General features: G+C 51.3%; 1 protein-coding gene across 1 annotated transcript in view; it reads right to left on the bottom strand.

Annotated features, from left to right (window-relative positions):
- The window catches only part of Ccdc6 (coiled-coil domain containing 6), a 93689-nt gene extending 71476 nt beyond the window's left edge, over window positions 1-22213 (bottom strand). Inside the window, exon 1 of the mRNA XM_032888484.1 lies at window positions 21896-22213. Coding sequence (XP_032744375.1) covers window positions 21896-22177 — 282 coding nt within the window. The 5' untranslated portion in view covers window positions 22178-22213. The remainder of the gene's footprint in view (window positions 1-21895) is intronic.
- Window positions 22214-23707: the final 1494 nt, after the last annotated feature.

Raw genomic sequence — 23707 nt, forward strand, 5'->3', positions numbered from 1 at the left:
GGCCTCTGACCCACCTACGACCCAGTTCCAGCAAACTGACTTTCTCTGCCAGGCTTCCTTTCCAACCCTAACGCGTTGGCCAAAATTCAAAGTGTTACTCTGAGTCATCCTGGAGATTATACTGCACCGAGAGAGGCTCTACCAGATAAGAAAGTCTGGCCTGACTCATCTGGGCTGCACAGAAGGGTTTTTGCATGGTGAGAACATGCTAACACTGGATTCGGGTGAAGAGTCGGCCAAGAGAGCCTCAGATACGACGACTGCGGGATAGCCCGGTGGTTAGGGGAGGGTACGCTCCTCTGACTGGACACACAGAGAAAGAGTGGCTGCCTGCCTTTCTGCTTAGAAATGGCGGGGAATAAACTTGGGGACGCAGGGAGACACCCATTTGGTCTCCACCTCCCCCTTCCATCTCTGGTTTCTATCTTCGCATCCGGCTGCCGCTTTAACACCACTGCACCTTCCTGCCACATCTGGATTTGAGAACAGGAAGGCGACTGGCACAAACATATCCCAATTAGAAACTGAAAAAGAGCCAGGAGGCTGGGGCGCACCAGTTTAATCCCAGCACTTGGGGGGCAGAGGCATGATCTCCATGAGTTCAAGGACAGCCTGGTCTACAGGGCGAGTTCCAGGACAGCCGATGGCTACACAGAGAAACCCTGTCCCAAAAACAAAAATGGAGTGCCTGCTCTGAATCTGTCCAAGTGAAAGTTCTACGGAAATAAATGAACAATTGAAGACCAACCCCCAACTTGAAAGGCACTCGGGCCAATGCTACTTTTTTAATTAGATGCAAGACGGAGTCTCAGGTCCGCCCCGGCCCCACTCACGTCCTTAGCCACATCCCCCATTGCATCCAGACACACTTATCTCTCACTTCCCTAAAGTGCCAAGCTTCTGCCGACCTCAGGATAGATCCATGTATGCTCCCTTGGCCCAGTTCTGGGCATGCCTAGCTTTTATGTTGTCCAAACTAGCTCCAGATGATGACAGAGTCTGGTGTCGCTTCAGGGACAAGCCGAGAGCTCAGTACAGTCACGTCCTCCCAGGAGGCTTATCGCCATCTAACAGTCAGCTGGTCTGGTGTCTGCCTTTCTCTGGAGAATGTAAACCCTAAAAGGGAAAAAAACAACCTGTCCCCCAATCCCTGACACACAGAGCAGCTGCAGGAAGACAGCGCCTGTGAGGTAAACAAAGGACGGCTACTGTGGAGGAGGAGGACGTGGCTGGTGCAATGCTTAAAGCCCATGGTAGGAAGGAGACGCAGTAAGTACTCCAGGGAGAATTAGCTTCAGCAGCCTGAAACTACCCAGGATGGATAAAGAATGCTAAACCAGAGATTAGCAAGCTTCTGGGAGGAGAAAAAAACACTGCCATAAAAGGACCCAATGCAAACATCAGAGCATCTCGTCAACCTCGTCCCGAGTGAAGATCTTACAAGACATACAAAGGACTACTGTGGAGGTGATGTCTGGGAAGGAACCCGTTCCTGGTGAGACCAAGGATATCCTCAACTCGATACAGCAGATTTACAGCAAGCCCACAGACAACATCAACTTAAACTGAGAGGAATCAAAGCCTACCGGTACCTGAAATCTTAGCTAGAGAAAGAAGACGAACGGAGGAGATCGAGGGAGACAAGTAGGCGGGGAGGAAGTCAAAGTATCTTTATTTGTAGAGATGACAGGAGAGGTCATAAGTGGCCCTAAAAATTCCACCAGGAACATCCCGCAGCTAATAAACACTTTCAGCAAAGTTTCTGGGTACAAAATTAATGCAAAAATGAGTAGCCCTTGGGGTTGGGGATTTGGGTCAGGGGTGGAGCGCTTGCCTAGCAAGCGCAAGGCCCTGGGTTCGGTCCCCAGCTCCAAAAAAAAAAAAAAAAAAAAATGAGTAGCCCTCCTAAATACAATTGACAAAGAAATCAGGCAAACTATACCTTTCATAGTAGCCTTAAAATCTCTCGAGATTTTAAGATTTGAAATCTCTTGGAGTAACTCGAACCAAGCAAGTTAAAGTCTCACACGATAAAAAAAAAAAAAAGTTAAGATGTCGAAGACAGACATCAAAGACATTCTCAGAAGATGGAAAGGTCCCCCATGCTCGTAATCGATAGAATTGATATCGTAAAAATGGCTGGCCTCCCTCCTAAAAGCAATCTCAATCTCCAGGTTCAACATAATCCCCATCAAAATTCCAGCACAATTCTTCACAGAACTTGAAAGGATAATTTTCATTTTTAGCTTCATATGGAAACACTAAAGATTCTCAAAAGATAAACCCTTGGATAATAAAAGGACTGCTGGACATATCGCCAGCCCTGACCTCAGACACTATTACAGAGCTATAGAAACGAAAACAGCATGGCATTGGTGCAAAAACAGATAACCCTGATCAACAGAAGACCCACTGATCAAATTGAAGACTCGGCCACAAGTCCACTCACCTATGAACACCTGAATTTTTATAAATAAGCCAGAAATATACACTGGGGGGGGGGGACGACAAAGATAAAAACGGCAACTGTAACAAACAGGGCTGGTCACGCTGGTCTACTACATCGAAGACCCCAGACAGATCTACACTTTTCGCCCTGCACAAAACTCAACTCTGAATGGACCAACGAGCTCAACGCACAACAAGATACACAGAAACCGATAGAAGGGAGCCTGGGGAATAACCTTGCACTTACTGGCACAGGAAAACACTTCCTAAACAGAACACTGATAGCACAGGCACTGAGAACGACCATTAACAAATGAGACCTCAAGCGGCTGAAAAGCCTCTGCACAGCAAAGGGCACCATCGTCTGAATGAAGCCTACGGGATGGGGAGAGATTTCACCAACTGCACATTGGATAAACGGCTGGTATCTGAAACAACGAACTCAAAAAACTGGACGTCGAGAAAATAAATCATTCAACTGAAAACTTGGGGCACAGATCTAAACAGGGCCCTCAGAAGATGAAACACCGAGAAGCACTTGAGGAAATGCTAAACAACCTTAGTCCATCGGGTGAGCATGTCAACCCTTCCACCTACAACGGTGTCCTGTGTACAAGACACGCTGGCGCAGTAGTAGCACCAAGCTTATGGAGTGGCTAACCACTGTCTGACTGAACTTAAGGCTCCCTCCATGGGGTGGACCCCATCCCCAATACTGCTCAGGTACCCAAGAACCTAAGACCACATAGGCCAGGGTCCTGTGGAAATCCAAACCTGAAGGAAGAAAATGACTGCTGTCGGCACTCTGACATACTCAAAGGGCAGTGCCTTGCTCAGCCATCATCAGAGACGCCTCCTCCCTGCCGCTGACTGAGTAAACGCAGAGACCCACAACTGGACAGAGTGCAGAGCCTGAGAGACCTTGGACACTCAGTTCTAAAAGGGATGTCTCCCATCAAATCACTCCCCTTCAGAGCTCAGGGAACCCTGAAGAGGAGGCGGCAGAAAGATTCTAAGAGCCAGAGGGGATGGTGGACACCAGGGAAACAAGGCATTTAACCAGGGCAGGGCGGCGGCACGTGTGGACACACGCACCCTGAGAGCAGACACAGTCCCTGCACAGATCCAAGCCAGGCAGGACCTCAGCACTGAGAGGGGAAGGAAACACAAGCCCCCACCCATAGTTAACCCACAAGCTGTCTCCAACTGATAACCGCTCCCAGAAGAACTTAGTTCTCTCCAATGGAGTCTGACTAGGAATACAAGCCACTCTTCTGGACACAACTCCAGGCCCAGCAAAACGAACCTAGTAGCAAATTTGGAGGTTTCTGGTCACATGATGCTTGTCTAGGGTTGTTGTTTCCCCTTTCCCTTCCCCTCCTCCTTCTCCCCCCCCCCTCCTCCTCTTATCACCCCATATGGATCCTTCTGCATACATATGATTTCCAGTCATTGTTTTTATGGAATTTCTATATGTGCAAAGGTATATATCTCTATTGTTTCTTGTGCATTTTCTTCTGGGTCTTTTTCTCTGGAGAATTTGTTTGCTTAGCCCTATTCCAGTATGTTTGCTTGTATCTTATCTTTTATTATTATTATTATCATTATTATTATTATTATTATTGATATCTATTTGTATTCTGACTAGAGAGAAAGAAAGTAAGGATGTGGTTTGGGTGTGTAGGGAGTCAAGGAGAATCTGGAGAAGGGGAACCCATGAAAAAAATCTATTTTCTATTTCCAAACAAAAGGTCTCATTTGTATTGGTGGCCAAAGTAATCTTGGGGGCCAGGAAGATGGCTCAGTGGATAAAACATTGGAGTTCAGATCCCCAGAACCCACAGAAACCCCAGGCAGATGAGGCTGCCCACCAATAATTCCAGTGACTGGAAGACAGACTGGGAATCTCAGGGGAAACTGGTGGGCCAGACTGGTGAGCTCTGGGTCCAGGAGAAGCCCTGGCTCAAGGAATAAGATGGAGAACAACTGAAGACATTTCCAGACATCAACCTTAGGCCTCCAGACGCCAACCACAAGCATGTGCAACGTGCACTCATACACACGTGTGTGCATGCACACGCATGCATGTAAGCATATACACATGCATGCACACAGAGACAGAAAGACACACTTCCACAAATGATGCAAACATGTAGATGTCACATACACACACAAAAGGGGGGAGGGAGAAAACAGACAGACAGACAAACATGCTTCCACAAACAATGAAAACATGCAGATGTCTCAGAGACAGAAAGACAAAGCAGGACAGACAAGCTTCCACAAACGATGCAAGCATGCAGATGTCACACACACACATACACGCACACACACTTTTTAAAAAAGCCTTCTGAGGGCTGGAGAGATGGCTCAGTGGTTAAGAGCTCTGGGGGTTGGGGATTTAGCTCAGGGGGAGAGCGCTTGCCTAGGAAGCGCAAGGCCCTGGGTTCGGTCCCCAGCTCCGAAAAAAAGAACCAAAAAAAAAAAAAAAAAAAAAGAGCTCTGACTGCTCTTCCAGAGGTCCTGAGTTCAAATCCCAGCAACCACATGGTGGCTCACAACCATCTGTAATGGGATCCGATGCCCTCTTCTGCTGTGTCTGAAGACAGCTACAGCGTACTCATATAATAAATAAATAAATCTTAAAAAAAAACCTTCTGAGCTGGGAAGGGGTAGCACGCGCCTTTAATCCCAGCACTCAGGAAGCAGAGGCAGGCCGATCTCTGTGAGTTCAAGGCCAGCCTGGTTTACAGATGAATCCCAAGATGGCCAAGGCTACATAGAGAAGCCCTGTCTAACAAAAACAAAAAATGCAATTTGGAATCAGTTAAGAATTTTGGAATCCAACTGCCTCTGTGGCTAGGTGCTAGCTACACCCCACATGGCCACACAGTCCGTAACCCCCTACCCTACTTAGAGGGGACCTTGTCTTGGGAGCATACTGCCAACCATGACTGTTCCCATGACAGCTAACTTAGTAATGCTTCCTTCCCCTGTGCCCCTTACGATGACCCCCACAGCCCCCCACCCCGGTATACTGGAGGCACACAGAGATGACATCACTCACTGTAGATCTCCCAGGATTCTGTGCGGGGACCACTCACTCTTCTACCTACTCCATAGCCTTGTCTACACGTGCTTCCCCTCAGCTTCCTGTCTGGATCTCCTCAGCACCTCTGAGGCTTCCGACACCCTGCCAGACTTCCTGGAAGCCACAGGTAACCAGACTCAAGGTATCTGTCAGAGAGCGCTCAGCTAAAAGCTCCCAGGGCACCATGGGAGATGCAGACTTCAGACGTCCTTAGGTGGAGCTCCAGAAACCAAGCTGCCCGCTCCACCCGCAAGCTGCCTGGAAGACTTACTACTGAGTGCTGGGATGCCAGTATGCGGACTGACCTAGGGCTAAACTAGCATGCCTTAGATGCTTGGAGGATTGCTAGCAGAAACCAGGGCATCAGGCAAAAGGTCCTGAATCTGGTCAACGGCTCCCGGGGGAAAGGAGAGGAGAGCAGGGGCCAACAGCCTCAGCACACAGAGGTAAAGAGTCCGACAAGAGAGGGAAAGGCCCAGAAAATGCCTCAGCTGCTTGACCTCCAAACACACATTTCCTACAAGGCTGGGCACGTATCCATTAGTCCTTAGAGAAACTGGGAGTCTGCACTTCATACTACCTTGGGGGTATGCTTGAAAACTTCACAATCGGGAGTTTACTACACGGAAGGTTAGAGAGGTCTCAGTGGTTAAAAGCACTTGCTGTTCTTGGAGAGGACCTAGGTTCTCAGCATTTATAACCACCCCAACTCCATCCAGTTCCAGGGCCTCCAAAACCCTCCTCTGGCCTCTGTTGGCAAGAGGTACATATGTGGTAGGCAGACTTCCTACAGGCAAGACACTCACAGGCATGAAGGAAAAATAAATATTTAAAAGCTTATTGCAATATTCATTACTATCACAGGGCTGGGGAGATGGCCCAGTGGTTAAGAACGTGTACTGCTGGGGCTGGAGAGATGGCTCTGAAACTTAAGAGCACAGGCGGTGGGGCTGGAGAGATGGCTCAGTGGTTAAGAGCACTGACTGCTCTTCCAGAGGTCCTGAGTTCAAATCCCAGCAACCACACGGTGCTCACAACCATCTGTAATGGGATCTGATGTCCTCTTCTGGTGTATCTGAAGATAGCTACAGTGTACTTATATATAATAAATAAATCTTTTTTTAAAAAACCACGTACTGCTTTTCTAGTACAGTTCCCAGCCCGGTGGGCCACAACTACCTGTAACTCTAGTCTAGGGGATCTGACATTTCTGGCCTTCTTGACTGTCTAAACACAAACCCACACCCATACACACCTACACTCCTACACACGATTAAAATGAGCCTCACAAAAACTAATTTCACGGTAGATGAATTCGAGGGCTGTGTCTACCCTGACAATGTGGTCAAAGCGGCTGACAGGAGGACTGAGAGACAAGTCCCCAAAAGGCACTGGGTTGGACAGCCATCTCTCCAGGACAGTGGCAGGTGGAGAACCCCAGAGTTTATTGGAGCATCACTATGCTTGTCTATGAGCTCCCCGCCCCCCAGTGTTGCTGGGGCATCGAAAGCCACTCGGTACAAGTTAAATGGCACGTGTGTCAGAAGCGACTGGCCTGTGAGACAGCCATGTGCAGAGCCTCCCACGGGCAACCCCTGAGAAGATCCCATCAGCAGGAGTGACAACAGGAACCCAAGAGGAAGCACCCTATCCCAAGGTCCTAAAGGACAAACAAGACAGGAGAGACTCCAGGCCCAGACCCTGCCGTCTGGGGCTGTGCAGGATTGTCAAGGCTTTGTCTTCACTGATGCCTCCTTGGACCGAAACCCCCTCTATCCTCTTGAGAGAAAAGCCTTTAAGTCTTTTAATAGTTAGTCTCTCATCTGCAGAGCATTCAGTAATGGCCCAGGGCAAACCCAGTCAAGCCCGGCTTCCTCTCATTTCATTAGGTCTGCACGAGCAGCCCCAAAAGGTTCCGCTGCCTTCTCTGGTCTGTAAGGTAGGGGTGGTCTGCAGGCAGGTAAGCTGTGGAAGCATCCTCTTCTGGGTGACGGACGCTCACAGGCTACAAAAACACGGGCTGCCTCCCGCATCGTTCAGAGAAAGTGTGGCGATACTGGCCCTGCCGTCCCTGGGCTGCCTCACCGCCCAACACTCAGTCATCTGGATGGCTGATTCCCAGGATCTCATGCCTGTGGTGAACCCCAAATGAAATGACCAACCTGCCTCACCCTGGTAATCGCACCGTCCCGGCCTGCCGCGCTGACAACCTAACACCATCTTCGCTGATGTCACAGGTCAGTGGATGGGAGGGGCACCTGCTTGTTCTCATTCCCTGACCTGCTTCCAAAAAGGGCATCTCGAGCTTACTTCTAACACTTCCCAGGTATCTAAAAACTGTCTGGTTAAATACCTATTAAATACTTAGACATTCATCATCCATAAAAGCTGAGGAAGGCCAAAAGACAACAAAATTTTACAAGCATGTCTAAGGAACAGAAAGACTGAAGAAATATTTATGTATAAGGATCCACTGTTTAACCTACAAGACAAGCGACTGGGTACATTTTAAAAAACATTGGCAACGAGACCTTTTGTTTTATGTTCTTAGCACCAAGGAGGACTCTCATAGGTCCTCAGCTACAGGTAACCACAGAAACGGAAAAGAACTCTTAAAAGCAAAGGTTCCAAATGGGCAGAGGTGGCACACGCCCCTTAAAAATCCCAGCACTCGGGAGGCAGAGGCAGGCAGGTCTCTGAGAGTTCGAGGCCAGCCTGGTCTACAGGGCTAGTCCCAGGACAGCCGAGGCTACACAGAAAAACCCTGTCTTAAGAAACAATGGGGGTGGGGGTGGGGGTTGGGGATTTAGCTCAGTGGTAGAGCGCTTGCCTAGCAAGCGCAAGGCCCTGGGTTCGGTCCCCAGCTCCAAAAAAAAAAAAAAAAAGAATAGAAGAAACAATGGGGGGATGGAGAGATGGCTCAGCGGTTAAAACATGGACTGCTCTTCCAGAGGTCCTGAGTTCAATTCCCAGCAACCACATGGTGGCTCACAACCGTCTGTAATGGGATCCAATGCCTTCTTCTGGTGTGTCTGAGGACAGGTACAGTGTACTCACATACATAAAATAAATAAATCTTTGAAAAAAGAAAGAACCAATCAGACAAAAACAACAACGAAAGGTTCTATAGCCAGGCTTGCCAAATGCTGGCCGCCCCACAATAACCAAGGACAAACACATCCACCTAAAGTGTGCAGCAACCACACCCCACAACTTCATTCCAAGGTCGGATCCAAACGGAACACACAGGTTGCCTTCCTTTCTCTGTGCATCCTACGTCTAGGGTCTCGGACTCAAAGGCTGTAACAGGGTCACAGTGTAGGTAGCTCTGAGGCCTGCCTTTCCTTCCCAAGTCTCAGAACTCAGGAGCCAAGCTGCTTGCCTCTTGGCTAAACACAGACCCCCCGGAGGCAAACTCTAAGCACACCTCGGCACCCTGAGGAAAAAGCTGAGATCCTAAGAGGGTCCATTCCCAAATGGAAAGAGGCCATGAAGCCAAGTCTCCTTGAACCATCACCAACTCCAGAGGAAAAGAACGCCACAGCCTTGGGTCACGAGTGGCCCAAGGAGAGATAGATACCAGCCAGTGAGCCAGGCGGCGGGGAGGAGAGGAAGCCAATGGCGGAAAAGCAGGAAAAGCAAAATGAGGACAAGAGGCACTGTGTCCTTCAGAAGTCTCAGAACCCGATGGGGAAAGCTCACTGCACTGGGTTGCCTCCTGGTACACAAGGGAGGGAAAGAAAGAAAACAGGCAAGGGGCAAACTCAGAGTCATTGAAAAACAGGAAACGCAAGTGCCACAGACGGGTCCTGAGAGCTTTCTTTCCTAAGTCCATAAACCGGGAGAGGTGAGATGGCCCAAAGTTCGAAGGGACGGGAAACAGCCAATCTACCAGAAGATGCAGAATAACAGCACCTAACACCGGAAGTGTGAACCAGAGGACTTGGGAGACCTGGAGAAAGAGAGCGCTGTGCTCACAGGAAGCAGCAACACCCACTGCCTTGCACCGCTTGCTGACAAGAAGCCCAGTTTCCTTTTCCTAGCACCAGGCAGGTACCAGGGACCCTGCACTCCCGAGCTCAAGGCCAAGCAGGAACCATGCAACAGGCCGTAGTGACTAGTGTTCACCTCCCTTGGTGGACAGAACCCAAACCAGTCTCACAGTCCTTGAGGCAGCCTCCCATCCGTGGTGACCACACAGCAGGAGGCACAGGCATCCCTCAGTGGCTTCCTCTGCATTCTTCATAGGTGAAAGCTGAGTCCGTGACACAGACACGGTGTACCCTCTCACCACCCCCAAAGCTCAAGTGCTGTGTGCTTCTAAGAAACACAGCCCTCAACCTTTCTAAGTCCCCAGGACACTAACACTACTGCCAGGGAGAGATTGAGGCAACAGTGAGAAAAAGGGCCATGTGGGAACCCTCTGAAAACACAGCAAAATTTCTGTCTACTGGACCTGCCTCTGGCTCTGCGACCCGAGACCCAAGCCTCACTCATGCCTGTACATAGCCCCGCCCATGCTAGCACACAGCCCCGCCCATTCCTTACATAGCCCCACCCATGCCTACACAAACATAGCCCCGCCCATGCTTGCACACAGCCCCGCCCATTCCTTACATAGCCCCACCCATGCCTACACAAATTCCACCATGCCTGCACGGCCCCGCCCATGCTTGCATATAGCCCCGCCCATGCCTGCACATTGCAAAGATTTATGTTTGGTTTCTGTTCTTTAAGTCAGCACCTAAGCATAAGTTGCACCAGGGTGTTGCCCGCCAAAGCTCACCTTCTGGAAGCCCTGAACAGGGTCAAAGGCCACACACACATCAGAGAGGCTGAACAGAACAGCTCTGTCTTTCCATAGTGCTTTGGTCGGAAAACAGTTGGAAGGGACGTGTTTGGCTTTATTTTCCAGAAAGGATAGAAAGAGTTCTTCAACCCTGGGGGTGGAAAGGAATGGAACAGCTCTGAAAGCAGGCTTGCCCCATGCTCTGCAACAGCATAGCCCCAAGGGCAAGGGCAAGCCTGGCTTTCGCATCCAATTTCCTAGTACCAGGGAAGCATGAGTCCAGAGAAACTGAGCTGAGGCAAGGCCCTCCCTAGCCTGAGGTTTCCAGCACCCAGGTCAGGTGTTCCTCAAGCTCCTCTCTCAGTTTCTAAAATGTCATTTTTTCCCCTACAGTCAGCTTGGAGGATTAGCTAGAGCAAGACTGTTTTTGAAATGTACTCTAAGCAACTGTGCTAGGCTGAGATGAATGATCTCTTAAAATCCACACTGAGGACAGGACAGGGCATGGGACACAGGACGGTGCAGAGCCTCCAGAATCCAGAAGGCAGAAACTAAAACCGAAAACTGACAGGAATACACGGAGTGAAATATCCTCCTGCAGTAAGAAATACCCAGTCTGTAGCCGGCATGAATACTAGTAACAAAACCAGGAGGGTTTAAAGAGCCAAACACACTAAGACTTTGTGTAATCCCGACCGTGCGAAGTCTTTTTAGGAAGAGTCAGACCACCGGAGTTCTGATCAGATGGGAGAGACACCCCAATGGCTGCTATCCTGAATTGGGCAGAAGCAGCACCTGACGTTTCCTTTCTAAATTTGGCCACACCCTCCAATCCTTCTGTGGGACGCTTGTGCACTTCACAGAAACTACACCACGCTCAGCTCAAAGGTTTGCACAGCATAAGCACCAGCGCTGCCCAAAATAAACCCCACACAGGCCATGTTGACTAGCTGTGTTAAGTTCCTAGTTAATAAAACTAGTCCTTCCAAGAGCAGGGTCTTCACAAGCCGGTCATCATGCAAGGGCCTGTCCCAGCACACTGCAATCTTTGAGGTGTCAAAACCCTTATACCTGTGAGTGGGAGACCGTACACCTGTACGGTGAGAAGGGACCGGGTACAAGTGAGAGGACAATACACTGTGTGCCGTAAGCAGTCAAGGTGAGTATCTCAAAATCAGGATGTCCCTTTTACCTGCCTTCTCTCTCATGAGCCAGGGCAGGACCCATGCAGGACACCCACCGGCTCCCCTCTCTCCTCCCAAGATCCATTCATCCCAAGGCATTCGTGTTCGGCTGGGGGTGGGACCTATCCCTCTCTCACTTAAATTCAGCTTCCCCTTCATGTCTTGGTTAAAATCTGCTCTCCTTCAACCTGTGGGTCTGGACCCCAAAGGGGTCATGTATCAGATATTTACATTATGATTCGTAACAGCAGCAAAATTAGTTATGAAGTAGCAACAAAACAGCTTCATGGTCCGGGATCCCCACAGTGAACTATATTAAGAGTAGCAGGATTAGGGTGAAGCGCTGGTCCTGATCAAGCGTGGAGACACATAAAGGCACAGTTGCCCGACAGGCAACGGGTACTCCAACCTTGTTGGGAGGGAGGCTCCTTGCCCACACTAGTCGGACTATTTTTAAGCAGCGGCTGTAACATAAGCAAAGAACTAGAAACTGACTCCGGCCGGGGACGGGAACCGAAGACACGGTGAAGGAATGGAATAACCGTGGTGTACCAGGTGCAGGGCTGAAGGTGGAGAAGACAGACAGACAGACAGACAGATAGCAGGACAGGCCCCCGACACTGCAGACACCCTCTCTGCCGTGACTGCTTTCTCCGAATAGTCTACTACCTTGACAACATCCCCAAGCCCGGCATCCTCGGGAACTTGCTGTGAATGGGGCAACCCTGATGACCTCAGTAAATGACCAGATCTGTGTGGAAACCAAGAGCCAATGCTTACAGCCAGAGGAAGACAAAACCGCCCCTAAGTCAACATACTACCCTCTCACTGGCGTGTGTGGAAACCAGCCCCAAGTGCAAACCCTGGCATCATCTACAAAGCACGAGACACGCCCCCCCCCAAGTAATGAAACCTCGATTCCTCTGTTTGTAGGTCTGTAGCAAATCCTATGAGAGGTACTGACCCGCAGAATCACAGTGAGGTTTTCAACAATCGATGGTGACCCCCGAGAGATGGTTCCTGGGTAGAGGTGCTATATAGCTAATCCTGCTGACTAAGTTCCATCCCTGGACCCTCACATGGTAGGAGAGAGCAGACTCTACCCTTGGTATCTCTCTCATCCGGAAGAGGCTGGAGAGGTGGCTCAGTGGTTAGAGCACTGACCGCTCTTCCACAGGCCCAGCATTCACGTCGCAGCTGACAACCGTCTCTAACTCCAACTCCAGGGAGCCTAATACCCTTTTCTGACCTCTGTGAGGACTGCATATGCAGTACACACACATACAGGAAGAAAAATTCACATACATTAAAAAAAAAAAAGGCTCAGATGTGAGAAAATGTTGGCAAGAATTCTATAAGCTTTTCTCTGTGCCTTCCTTCACCCTTCAAGGGAAGGTTCACTCAACTGACAGCTGGTAAAGAACTTGCCTCGGTTATAAGGACTTAAGTTCAGAGCCCCACGGTCTCAGTTAAGGTTTCTATTGCTGTGATAAACATCATGACCATAAGCAGAGTGGGGGGGAAAGGGTTAATTCACTTGGCAGCTTATAGTCCCCATTCAGGGACTTCCGGCAGGAACCTAGAAGCAGGAGCTGATGCAGAGGCCATGGAGGGATGCTGCTTACTGGCTTGCTCCCCCTGGCTTGCTCAGCTTGCTTTCTTATAGAACCCAGGACCACCAGCCCAGGGATGGCACCGCCCACAATGGGCGGGGCCCTCTGACACCAATCAAGAAAAAATACCCACAGGCCAATCTGGCAGGGTCACGGTCTCAATTGAAGTTCCCTCTTCACACGTGGCACTAGCTTGTGTCAAGCCCGACATAAAACTCGTCAGCACAGCAGAATCAAATGTAAAACACGGGGTAGTGCTTGCAAGTTAGCTTGGCGCTGGGTACGCAGAGGCAAGAGGAGCCCCTGGGGGCTGGCAGGAGTCTAGCCAACTGGTGAGCTCCAGGTTCTGTGAGACCCTGTCTCAAAAGAGTCAAGTGGAGAGCAGCACAGGAAACCCCCCCAACACTCACCTCTGTTCCCACATACACGTATATACACAAGTTCCCACACAGGAACACACAAACACCCACATAAATATACAAACAATTAAACAAGAAGGAGCCGACTTTGTCGCACTCTGTCCGTCAGGGAATCCTTGCCTAGAATGCTGACGGCCATGGCTTTCCACTCAGTGCACTACAGACAGATAACATGGACAAACAAATAAGTATTAAAAGTCATCACAAAGAAGAGATCACAAGGGAGGGGAAACTGAGACATTGCCCGAGTGTAGAGTTCCCGTTGTGATTGGTGGTGACATCGCACAGCACTCAGGGCCCGGAATCTTACACTGCAACCGGGTGTACACTGAGAATTTAGTATCTAAGGAGAAGCTGCCGGCCTCTCTGGGACCTGACAAAGCTCCCGGTGTTCAAGGTTCAAAGGCGTGTGTAAGAGCTCCCGTTCTCACCAGAAGGCACAGGCCATCGCAGTGGTACCCAGCGCTGAGTGTGGCCACCTACGTGTGTCATGTGCTCTCTGCTAACGAAGACACTAGCCAGCTCTTCTCCAGCTCAATCACCAGGACCCCCAAGGGCCACTTCCGAAGCACAGGCCACGTGTGGACTCTGGATGAAGGAAGGCCCATCAGGCGAAGAACCCTCCTCCCCACAGAACACGAGTTATTTTTTTGGTGTTTCAGGATGACCACTACTCAAACACCCATCACCTAGGCCCTCCTCTTTAATCTTTCAAGGCCTGCGCAGCAAAAGAATCAGACCGACCCTTTGTGCGAACAACGGTGGAATATTCCAAGCAGGCAACTGGATTTCTGCGCAGAGGCGTACCCATAATCCACTGCCTTCTCCCATTTCCTCTTTCCCTCTTGGGGAAGCCCTTTGGAAGGGTGACCTAGGCACCTCCGCTCCCCCCTGGGCACAGCCCCACTTGATTCCCCAGTGCCCTGAGATGCCCTGGTGGGAATTAAGCAGCTCACGGGGCAGGCACACCTGGCCTCCTGGGGGTGGGGGTGGGGCGGGGTGGGGGTAGGGCTGGAGGGGGGGGTCTGGACTGATCTGCAACAGATGTGTGGGAGATTAGCCCCATGGAGCAGCATTGAGCTTTTAATCCTCTCCATAATTAACTTTACCTTAACTTGTCTTTTGCTTTCCCACAGTTCTGAGTTTAAAAACAAAAAGGCACCATTGGCAGTCGGGTCCCACCATCAGAATTCTGTGAAGGAAGGTGGGTGGGCCACGGGCTGACAGACCCGAATCCCAAAACCTCCGTGTCACCGGCATTTAGTTTCAACCGCCAGCGAATTAAAAAGAGGAAAACTGAAATTAAAAACAAACAAAAGACGTCCCAACACAGATAGACGAAGCAACAGCTGCCCAGCTCCCTGCCCCGAGATAAACTACACGCTAGTGACTCTGAGGGGCTCCGACACCAAGCTTTCCTTGCAGATGCTTATCCAGACAGATAACTTCATTTTAGAAGGCCGAAGGGAGACGTGTGCAGGTTCAGAAACCTGGGAGTCTGTACTGACTTCCTGTCTCCCTTGCATGGGGGTTAACTGGGGATCAGACCCTCTGGACTGGAGGTGAAGCCACAATTCCCTCTGCGCTCAGATGCCTCCAATACCCAGCCAGGGCCAAGATGGAGAAAGCCAGCTGTGGTCCTGGCTGATCATCTGAGGAGCACCCCAAATTGCTTCTGGGGATTTCTCAGCACCCGGCACACGGGAGGTCCGGTGCAGGCCCTGGAGGTCGACTCCTAGCTCTTTAAAGCTGTATTTATTCCTACCTGCTATCCTGTGCCTTTCTGAGGAAATAAAAGATAACCAGGTAAAAGGGTCAGCCATGGCTTAATGTCCCGCCATCGAACCAGGAAGCATCCTGACTTTCAACCACGGAGAACACGCTCCACGCAGGAGGGTCACGAGAGGTCAAGCATGGTCCAAGCAATACCTGAGTGGAAAAGTCCTTAGGGAACCCACCAACTTGGACAATGAACGTACACTAATTAACCAAAGGAGTGAAATGCTCTCCACACTGGATCTAGAGACACAGAGGGAGCCCTGACTCTAAGGAACCATCAGTCACACTGTGGAACCTGCGTCCTTATTTCTCAATATTTATTCCCTGAGGGAATTAACGTGATGTTTGCTATCCACTGACCTGGGTGCAGGGATAAACTTCGCATTGCATCTGACAACCATAAAATATAAAGATGTGTGTACATGTGTACGTGTACACACACACACACACACACACAAACACACACACACACACACACACACACACACACACACACACACACGGTAATCTCTGGAAGACAAGAAGAGTCTACCAGCTTCCATTCTGAGATCCCAGCCGTTTCGAGTGTTTTCTTGAGCATCGTTTCCTGTCAGGAGCACACTGAACCTGTGAGCATTTATTCTGCTAGCTTTGACAATAATTCAATATACCTAAAAGCAACTGGCGCTGTGACTGAAGAGAAAAACACGATGCCTCCCCACTGAGGAAAAAAATTACACCGAAGGACAGGAAAGATGGCTTACTCCTCCTCACTCAGCCTTGCTGAATTTTAAACACGAGCATTAGCATCTCGAGGTGTAAACCTGGTTACACCCGGGAGGCAGGATTTCAAGGGGATCACCTCCTCCACTCGGAATGTCACTGGCAAAGGACAGCTCTGGACTGAAGCCTCCTGATCCTGTTCTCAACGCCCATCCTCAGTCTAAGACCAAGTCCTCCAGATCTCACCACCCTATGATGACCGTGGCTGTTTTCCAGAGGCAGGGGAGGTGATTTTAATATAAAAGGAGCCGTAGGAACCATCTGGAATGATCTGTCACCGTCTACACCACCAAAGCAGCAAAGTTGAGTACTTAGGACAGGCCCTGCTTCTGGTCCTACATCTTCCTCAGAGACTCAGCCGGAAGACACTTTGTCCCCCTGCAAATGAAACGTAGCAGCAACATCCAGGCGGGTGCTACAAGGTAGCCTGGCAGTCAGAGCCCAGAGCTCAGGGCGCATGTGGCATTTGAGTACCCACAATATACAGTCTATGAGGGGGGTCTGCCATGATGTCAGGAGTGCCTGTGACCTTAAAGAAGACGTGACAATACCACTACCCCAGAAAACCAACATAAACAGAGCGCACCCACCCCCCGGCCAACTCACCAACCCTCCTGTGCCTCCCGTACGCCAGACTCTGAGTAACATGGACAAAGAAGGAAAGCCTGACCCCATGGGAAGACCCACATCTCCTCAAGATGGTGGTGGTGGCAGACGGGTTCTGCGTCGGCCTAGTTATACCTCACCCGGCATCACCTCCAGGGCACACTGGCTGGACAGACAGCCCAACTGACTAGACTTCTCATTGGAGAAGAGAAGGTGGAGAAGAGCAAAGCAGGATGGGGGGGACAGAGCCAGAGGGGGCTGGGGAAGTCAGGCCTGTGTAGGCTCAGAAGATGCATAGGAACGGTAGACCAGGAGAGGAGCATGGCTGGGAAACAAGCACAATCAGTGACACAGCCTGGGAAGCCAACAGAAAGCTGTCTTGGGAGAAAACAAATGAAAGAGTTTCAGAAGCTCTGGTGTTTCCTCAAGACTGGTTCCTGAGGTCTTGAACCCATGAACTCAACACTCCGGATGCTCTAATTAGCCCTCATCCCCTACCAAATGGATAACAAGAGGGTTACAGAAGACTGTGGTGACCTCCCGAGGTGTCCTGTAGGACACCCAGGAGGCACCCACAGATGTAAAACAAACAGGACTCCAAGGCAGAATACTCAAGGGCTGTGCGCAGACAGAGCTAATGCTGAGCTCCCATTGCCTGAACAAATGTCTCTTAGGTGCTTGCTTTCATAAGAACCTAAAAAAACTTCTACACAGAGAGAAAGGTCACTTCACCTTTTTCCGGGGGCCATTTTGAAGTCTTAGAAATGGAAAATTGTGTCTGAGGCTGCATGGTAAATTATCCCAAACACACTCAATGAGCTGTGTGTGGGGTGTCCTTCCTTGGGTAAGCTTTTGAACGTCTGAGATGAACTTGAGAGATGGCTCTGAGGTTAAGAGCACTTGCTGCTCTTCCAGAGGACTGGAATCGGTGCCCAGCACCCATATAGCAGCTGCCATCCCATCTCTCAATGGGCACCAGCGCCCTCTTCTGGCCTCTCAGGGCACTGCATACACATGGTACACATACATGCATACAGGCAAACACATATAAATAAATCTTAAAAGGAAAACAAAAAAACACTTTTATGTCTGTACGGGCCTAAACTTCTATAAGGAAGGGATCTGTTTTATAATCAGAAGAGACACTTAAATCTTAGTGATTTGTTACAGGCCTTGATTTCCAAACTAAATACACCGCATTTCTGAGCCTGTCTAGAAAAGACACGCGCCTGCGGGGAGGCGGCTGAACACTGCTCACACATGTCACCCCAGAAGCTGGCTGAGAAGTTGTAGGACTGCCCATTGTGGGACTGTCCGTCAACTGTGCTCCCACACCTGATCATCCCTGGGCCACCCTCAGGGTCTGAGTCAAGACAATCGGAGACCACACTCTTCCGGGATTTGCCCCACGCTAATCAGGACTAACACACAAACACTATGTGAAGGAGTGACTAAACATTTGGTTTGTGTTTATGTCCCACTCATAAAAAAACCAAACCAAACCAAAGCCATACCATCTATAATCAGTAGCCTGCCTCCGCTGCTGACTTAATGGGTGAAATTGGATAATCCCTCAAAACACTCTCGTGGCTCTCTAAGGCCCAGATACAGTACACTGAAGACTAACTCTGACCCCTCCCCCATGTGATGGACTGCCTGAGAGGCCTGTTCATTCTCTCTCCCCACACACAGGCTTCCTCTCACTTCACAGATACTGAGAAACAGACCCAAGGATCCGCTCTTCTCGAACTGGGAGTCGTGGTGGGAATGAGCCGGCTATACCGGAACAGACAGGACAGCTCAATGGCTAGAGCCTTGAACCTCACCGTGGAAAAAAACGTTCCAACTGTGAGGCACCACTACAAGCCTGTGAGAAAGATCAGAGTCCAGGAAGTACGAGACGGCATTCGGTGAGGAGTGAGGACTCTTCCGGGCACTTTAGAACGGGGTTTGGGAGTTTCTTACAAGAGTAAACACACTCAATTACCACATAACCCGGGCAACCGTAATCCTGGGTATTTACCCAAATGGGCTGAAATCTTCTGTCTAGACAAATGGATGTGAACGCTTAAGGCAGATTTACTCACAACCGCTAGAACTTGCAAGCCAGCTAAGATGCCCTTCAGTAGACAAACGGTCCCATCCGAGCCCTAAAAAGAAACACGTTCAAAAAAATAAATGGATACTGTCGAGGGTGAGGGGATTCAGCACCTGCTGGAAAAGCATGGAGACTGGGTTCCGATTCTCAGAACCCAAGGAAAAGCCATCAAAAACTCCATGGGCCTAGCAACACCAGCTTGTAATCTCAGCCCTTCGGAAGGTAGAGACAGAGGAGCCCCTGAGCAAGCCGGCTAGCTACACCAACCTCATCTGCAGGCTGTGAGAGAGACCCTGCCTCAACATAGGAGGTAGAAGACGAGTCAAAGAACACAGCGTCAGGCTTCCACAGACACGCCAAAGATCAGGAGGGATCCTTCCTTCGGTCCGTTTTACCAGGTGTGACAGAGCAAACCTTTCCATACCCACATGACATCCCGAGGGGGGGGGGCAAGGCAAAACAGTTTCCAGGTCTTATGGGAGGAAGAAAAAGGAGGAGGGTTAAGGGTTACCATGGAGACAGAATTGTGCTGGGTGATGTGTTGACACCTTCCTCCAAGGCCTTAGAATATACAACTCCAACAGTAAGCCCTAATGTCAATCATAGACTGTGGGTACACGTGGGTTCCTCGACACTAACAACTGCCCCTCTCTGGAGCTCTGGAGGCTGGTGCTGGAGGAAGTTGTGTCTACAGAGGGCATAGGAAGCAGGTGGGAGAAACTATATCAATTTTTACCATATACCTAAACCTATTGGGGGGAGAAAAGTCTATTGAAAGTCAATACCCTTATAGTGTATCTTATCTAAGTACAGATGTCATCACCTGTACTGGTCATTGACACGAAAATGAATTATCATAACTAGAAGAATAGCAAGAGTGAGGAAAGCAAGAAACAGGATGATGCCCTTACTCCTCTGCCTGTCAAATTAACTAAAAGTCTGGAAACCGGCAGAGGCCCGGATGAACTACCTTATCCTCGTCAGAGCCTTTCCAGTTGGGTTTGTCAGGAGGTGCACACCTTGACGCTGCATGGATTCTCTGGACTTAAGCCAGTTCCAGAGGCGGGACCCCCACGCCCGAATCTTCACCCCAGGTGAAAAGCCTCGCCAACCTCTTTCCTGCCCCTGACAATTAGCCCCTTAATACACCTGCCAAGACTGAGGTACCCAGGTGGGCCACTGGCACTTGTAAAACTCTGAGGCCTGCCCCACACTTGCAAACTGTCAGCTTGAACGATTTAACAACCTCACCGGATAGGACTTGAGAACACGTACTAGCACAAGGGCTCTGACTGGAAGTTCGATGTCGTTCAGAGCGAGCAGAAGAACCAGAGTTTCCCCCTCCTCACCCAAACATGTTTGTCCCTGCAAGGCCAGTGTGTCTGTGTACAAGTAACAGACCTACTTATGGGTCAGCAGGTCAAACAGATAACCTTCTCAATGTTTCCTGTCTCCACACAAGAAGCAGCCTGACCTGGCCTCAGGCACAGAAGAGGCTAGAGAGATACCCCCTCTCCTGGGAGGTCTGTTCCCTTCCACTGCTCCTTCTCTGCAAGAGACCAACGCTGACATTTATGACACGTTTTCAAGCAGTGTTCGTATACATCAAGTTTCAAATAAATGACCTCCACCGTTCCTCTGTTCCTTCAACCGCAACTCTGCTGAGTCCTCTCGCTTAGCCCAGAAAAGGCTTAAGTGGTCACCTCCACAAATGCCTTTCCTTGACTATCAAAAGGCCACTCCAACAACTTGCAGCCTGGCGATGTACGCTCGTAGGTCCAGTTCCACCAAACCGGGGAAGAGCAAGAAAGATACCTCTACAAAACCAGCGGCTATTCAGGTTGTAAATCACACTGCCTCCCTAGTGGAGACCTGCTATCTACACAGACCATGAAGCCATGAAGCCAGGCACAAGGAAAACACACACACATACACACACACACACACACACACACACACACACACACACACACACACCACCACTTTTTCTTGGCACAAGGGCAGCTTAAATTTGTCCCGTTCTCGTCTCCAGGATGTGATCCTTGACCCACCACCCAATTTCTTTTTCTCTCTTGGAAGGTTCCCGTCTAATCAGCTGCACGCAAGCGGCTCTGACAATTTATCCTCCTTGATTTCTTGACATTTTCTTCCGTGCTGCTGGCTGGGAAACTGTTTTGATCTGAATAGGGTTGTCTGTGGGGGATTCTGCATGTTAATGATGTGGAGTTGGCAAGGAGGAGAGGCGAGAGCACAGCGCGTACTTTTTCTAGTTACGTTTCGCCTCATCACCGCTTCGGGGGCCTTTCCACTCGGCTACACCAGGAGGCTGAGCTCAGACTAATCTTGCCCTCTTCCAGGGGAGCCTCGAGGGGCCAGGTAGAAACAGAACAGATGGCCTGTGTTCCCGTCAAGTACCTAGACTCACAGGCAAGTACTCCTAAGACTCTCGAACCAATGAAGGAGATGCACGTAAATCCTTGCTCAGCCAGGCAGTCCCAGCGGCCACCCTCCATCATGGTTTCAGCTCCAACCCTGTCCCAGCCAGCGCCAGACGTTACACTCCCCACTACTCGGTACCCGCCCACCCTCTGGGCCCAAAAGGACAGGGATTCCGAACGGGGTGCTGGTGTAGCCTCAGTGCCCGCCCTTCCCTTTCCATCCTGGCCAGAAAACTCCACTTCCCGGATTCCGGGCCACTCTCCCTCCCCCTGCGCTGGCGATCCAGCAAAGAGCCGTCCTCCTGCCAACTGGGGGCCCAGCCCAGTGGCACACCCCGTCTCCCCAACTAACCCCTAGGCAGAACCCAGCTCCGTCCACTCACGGGGACTCGGAGAGGGTGTCCCTCGATTCAGAGCCTTCAGGCACCCTAGGGTTGAGAAAGTCCCACCCCGCCCCCCCAGCCACGCCGCCAGCCTCCAGCCCTGCCTCGGAGGGGCCTCCACTCGGGGCGACAAGGGGACGTAGGGAGTCTCCCCAGGCACCTCCAACACCCTAAGGGAGGGAGGGCGCTCGTGGACCCCAAGGCCGGCTCCCTGTGCCCTCAGGCCCGCAGCCCCGCACGGGGGCGCGCACTCGGGGGTCCCCACGATCCGCGGGGTGCACTCACGATGGTCACGCTGGCTTTGCGCAGGTCGCGGTTCTCCTCCTGCAGCGCCTTGCACTTGAGTTTGTAGGTCTCCAGCTCGATCTTGAGCACCTTGTTCTCCTGCTGCAGCGAGGCTAGGCGGTTGGTGAGCTCCTCCAGGCGGAACGGCGAGATGACAATGCCCCCCGACTTCCCGCCGCCGCCCCCGCCACTGCCGCCCGAGGTCGCCGAGCAGGACGACTGCATGGCTGCCGGGCCGCCGCCCGCCGCGTCCGTGTCGCTCTCGCTCGCGCTGTCCGCCATGGCGGGGCGAGTGGGCGCGGGGAGCCGGGCGCGGGGAGCGGGAGCAGGGGACGCCAAGGCCGGGCGCGCGGCGAGTGGGCGCGGGGCCGGGCGCGCGGCAGCGGGGGGAGCGGGGAGCTCAGAGCGCGCGCGGGCGGGCGGCAGGGCGCAGACGCGCGGCGGCGGCGGCGGAGAAAGAGAGGGCGCTTCCCGCGGCCGCGCGAGCTGCTCCGCCAGGGAACAGAGACCCCGCCCGGACTCGGGCAGTACTGCAGCGCCGGGGCTCTGGCGCGCTCCGCGGGGCGGTCCCCGCAAAGCCCCAGCCCCAGCGCTCGCCTAGCAGCTGCACGCACACCCTCGGGCCCGCGCCGCCTCTCCGCGCACGTGCTCCCGCCCCGGAGGGGCCCCCTGCGGTCCCGGGCCCTAGCCCCCCCCTCCCGCCGCGCCGCCTCTTCCGGAGAAAGGCGGACCCCACGCCGCGCCAGCCCCGCAGGTGCCAGGACACGTGGGAGGGGCAGCCAGGCTCCTTGGTCCACCCCACCCTCCATCCCTGGCGAGCTGGAGCCTGGCACCTTCGGTCGGCGCCGGCGCGCGTGGATCTCCCGCTGGGCACACCGTGCGGACGCTTGCTTGGGGCTGGGGACAGAAAGTTCCCCTGCAGTGAACCGAGAGTGTCTGTCTGTCTGTCTCTCCCTCTGAGTGTCTGTTTCTCTCCTACTGAGTGTGTATCTGTCTCTCCCTCTCTGTGTGTCTGTCTGTGTTCCTCCCTCAGTGTGTCTTATCTGTCTGTGTTACTCTGAGTGTGTCTGTCTCCCTCTCTGTGTGTCTCTCTTCCTCTCTGTGTGTGTATATCTGTCTGTGGGTTGCAGCCACAGGTTAGCCTAGCTTAAGAAAGAATTTTGCAGAGACGACGAGGCCCTGGTGCGTCCAGTTGTTGGACCCAGGCGCACCCCCGTCCACCCCTTTTTCTCTTTTCCTCCTGCGAAGACTCTACCTAGGTCACAGGAATAGGATTAAGAAACCGAGATTTGTCTAGTCAAGAAACGGGAGCTCCCCCCACCCCCCCAAAGGGGTTGAAACACACTTCAAGTACCAATTTTCCAAAGTAACTGCAGGCACAATGCTAAACAAATGGCCACGATTAAGTGAGGGGAACTGTATAACCATTATTACCTACGGCTCTCCAACTCCTACAAAACTCCAGGAGGTAAAAAATAAAACCGTAATTACTACTGTAGAGAGCCAGCTTCAAAGAATCAAATTCAAACTCAAATACTGTTAGGCTCCTCCCTCTTAGGAGGGCTCGCAGGAAACAGGCCTAGCAGGTGAGAAAGGTCTAAACACTTCACCCTTCTGATACAAAACAGCTTTCTCGTCTAGGTTTAAAAAAAAAAAAAAGAAAGAAAGTGAAACTAACCAGACGGGTTTTATTATCCAAGTTTAGTCAACGGAAGAACAAACTCATGGAAACAAAATGCAAAAAAAATAAATAAATAGATGGGGGAAGGGAGGTGAAAAGTGGTTTCTGGCTGTCAACTGCTCCTGGAGTTT

This window comes from Rattus rattus, chromosome 18 (assembly GCF_011064425.1).
Source record: "Rattus rattus isolate New Zealand chromosome 18, Rrattus_CSIRO_v1, whole genome shotgun sequence".
In the NCBI taxonomy this organism is placed as follows: Eukaryota; Metazoa; Chordata; class Mammalia; order Rodentia; family Muridae; genus Rattus; species Rattus rattus.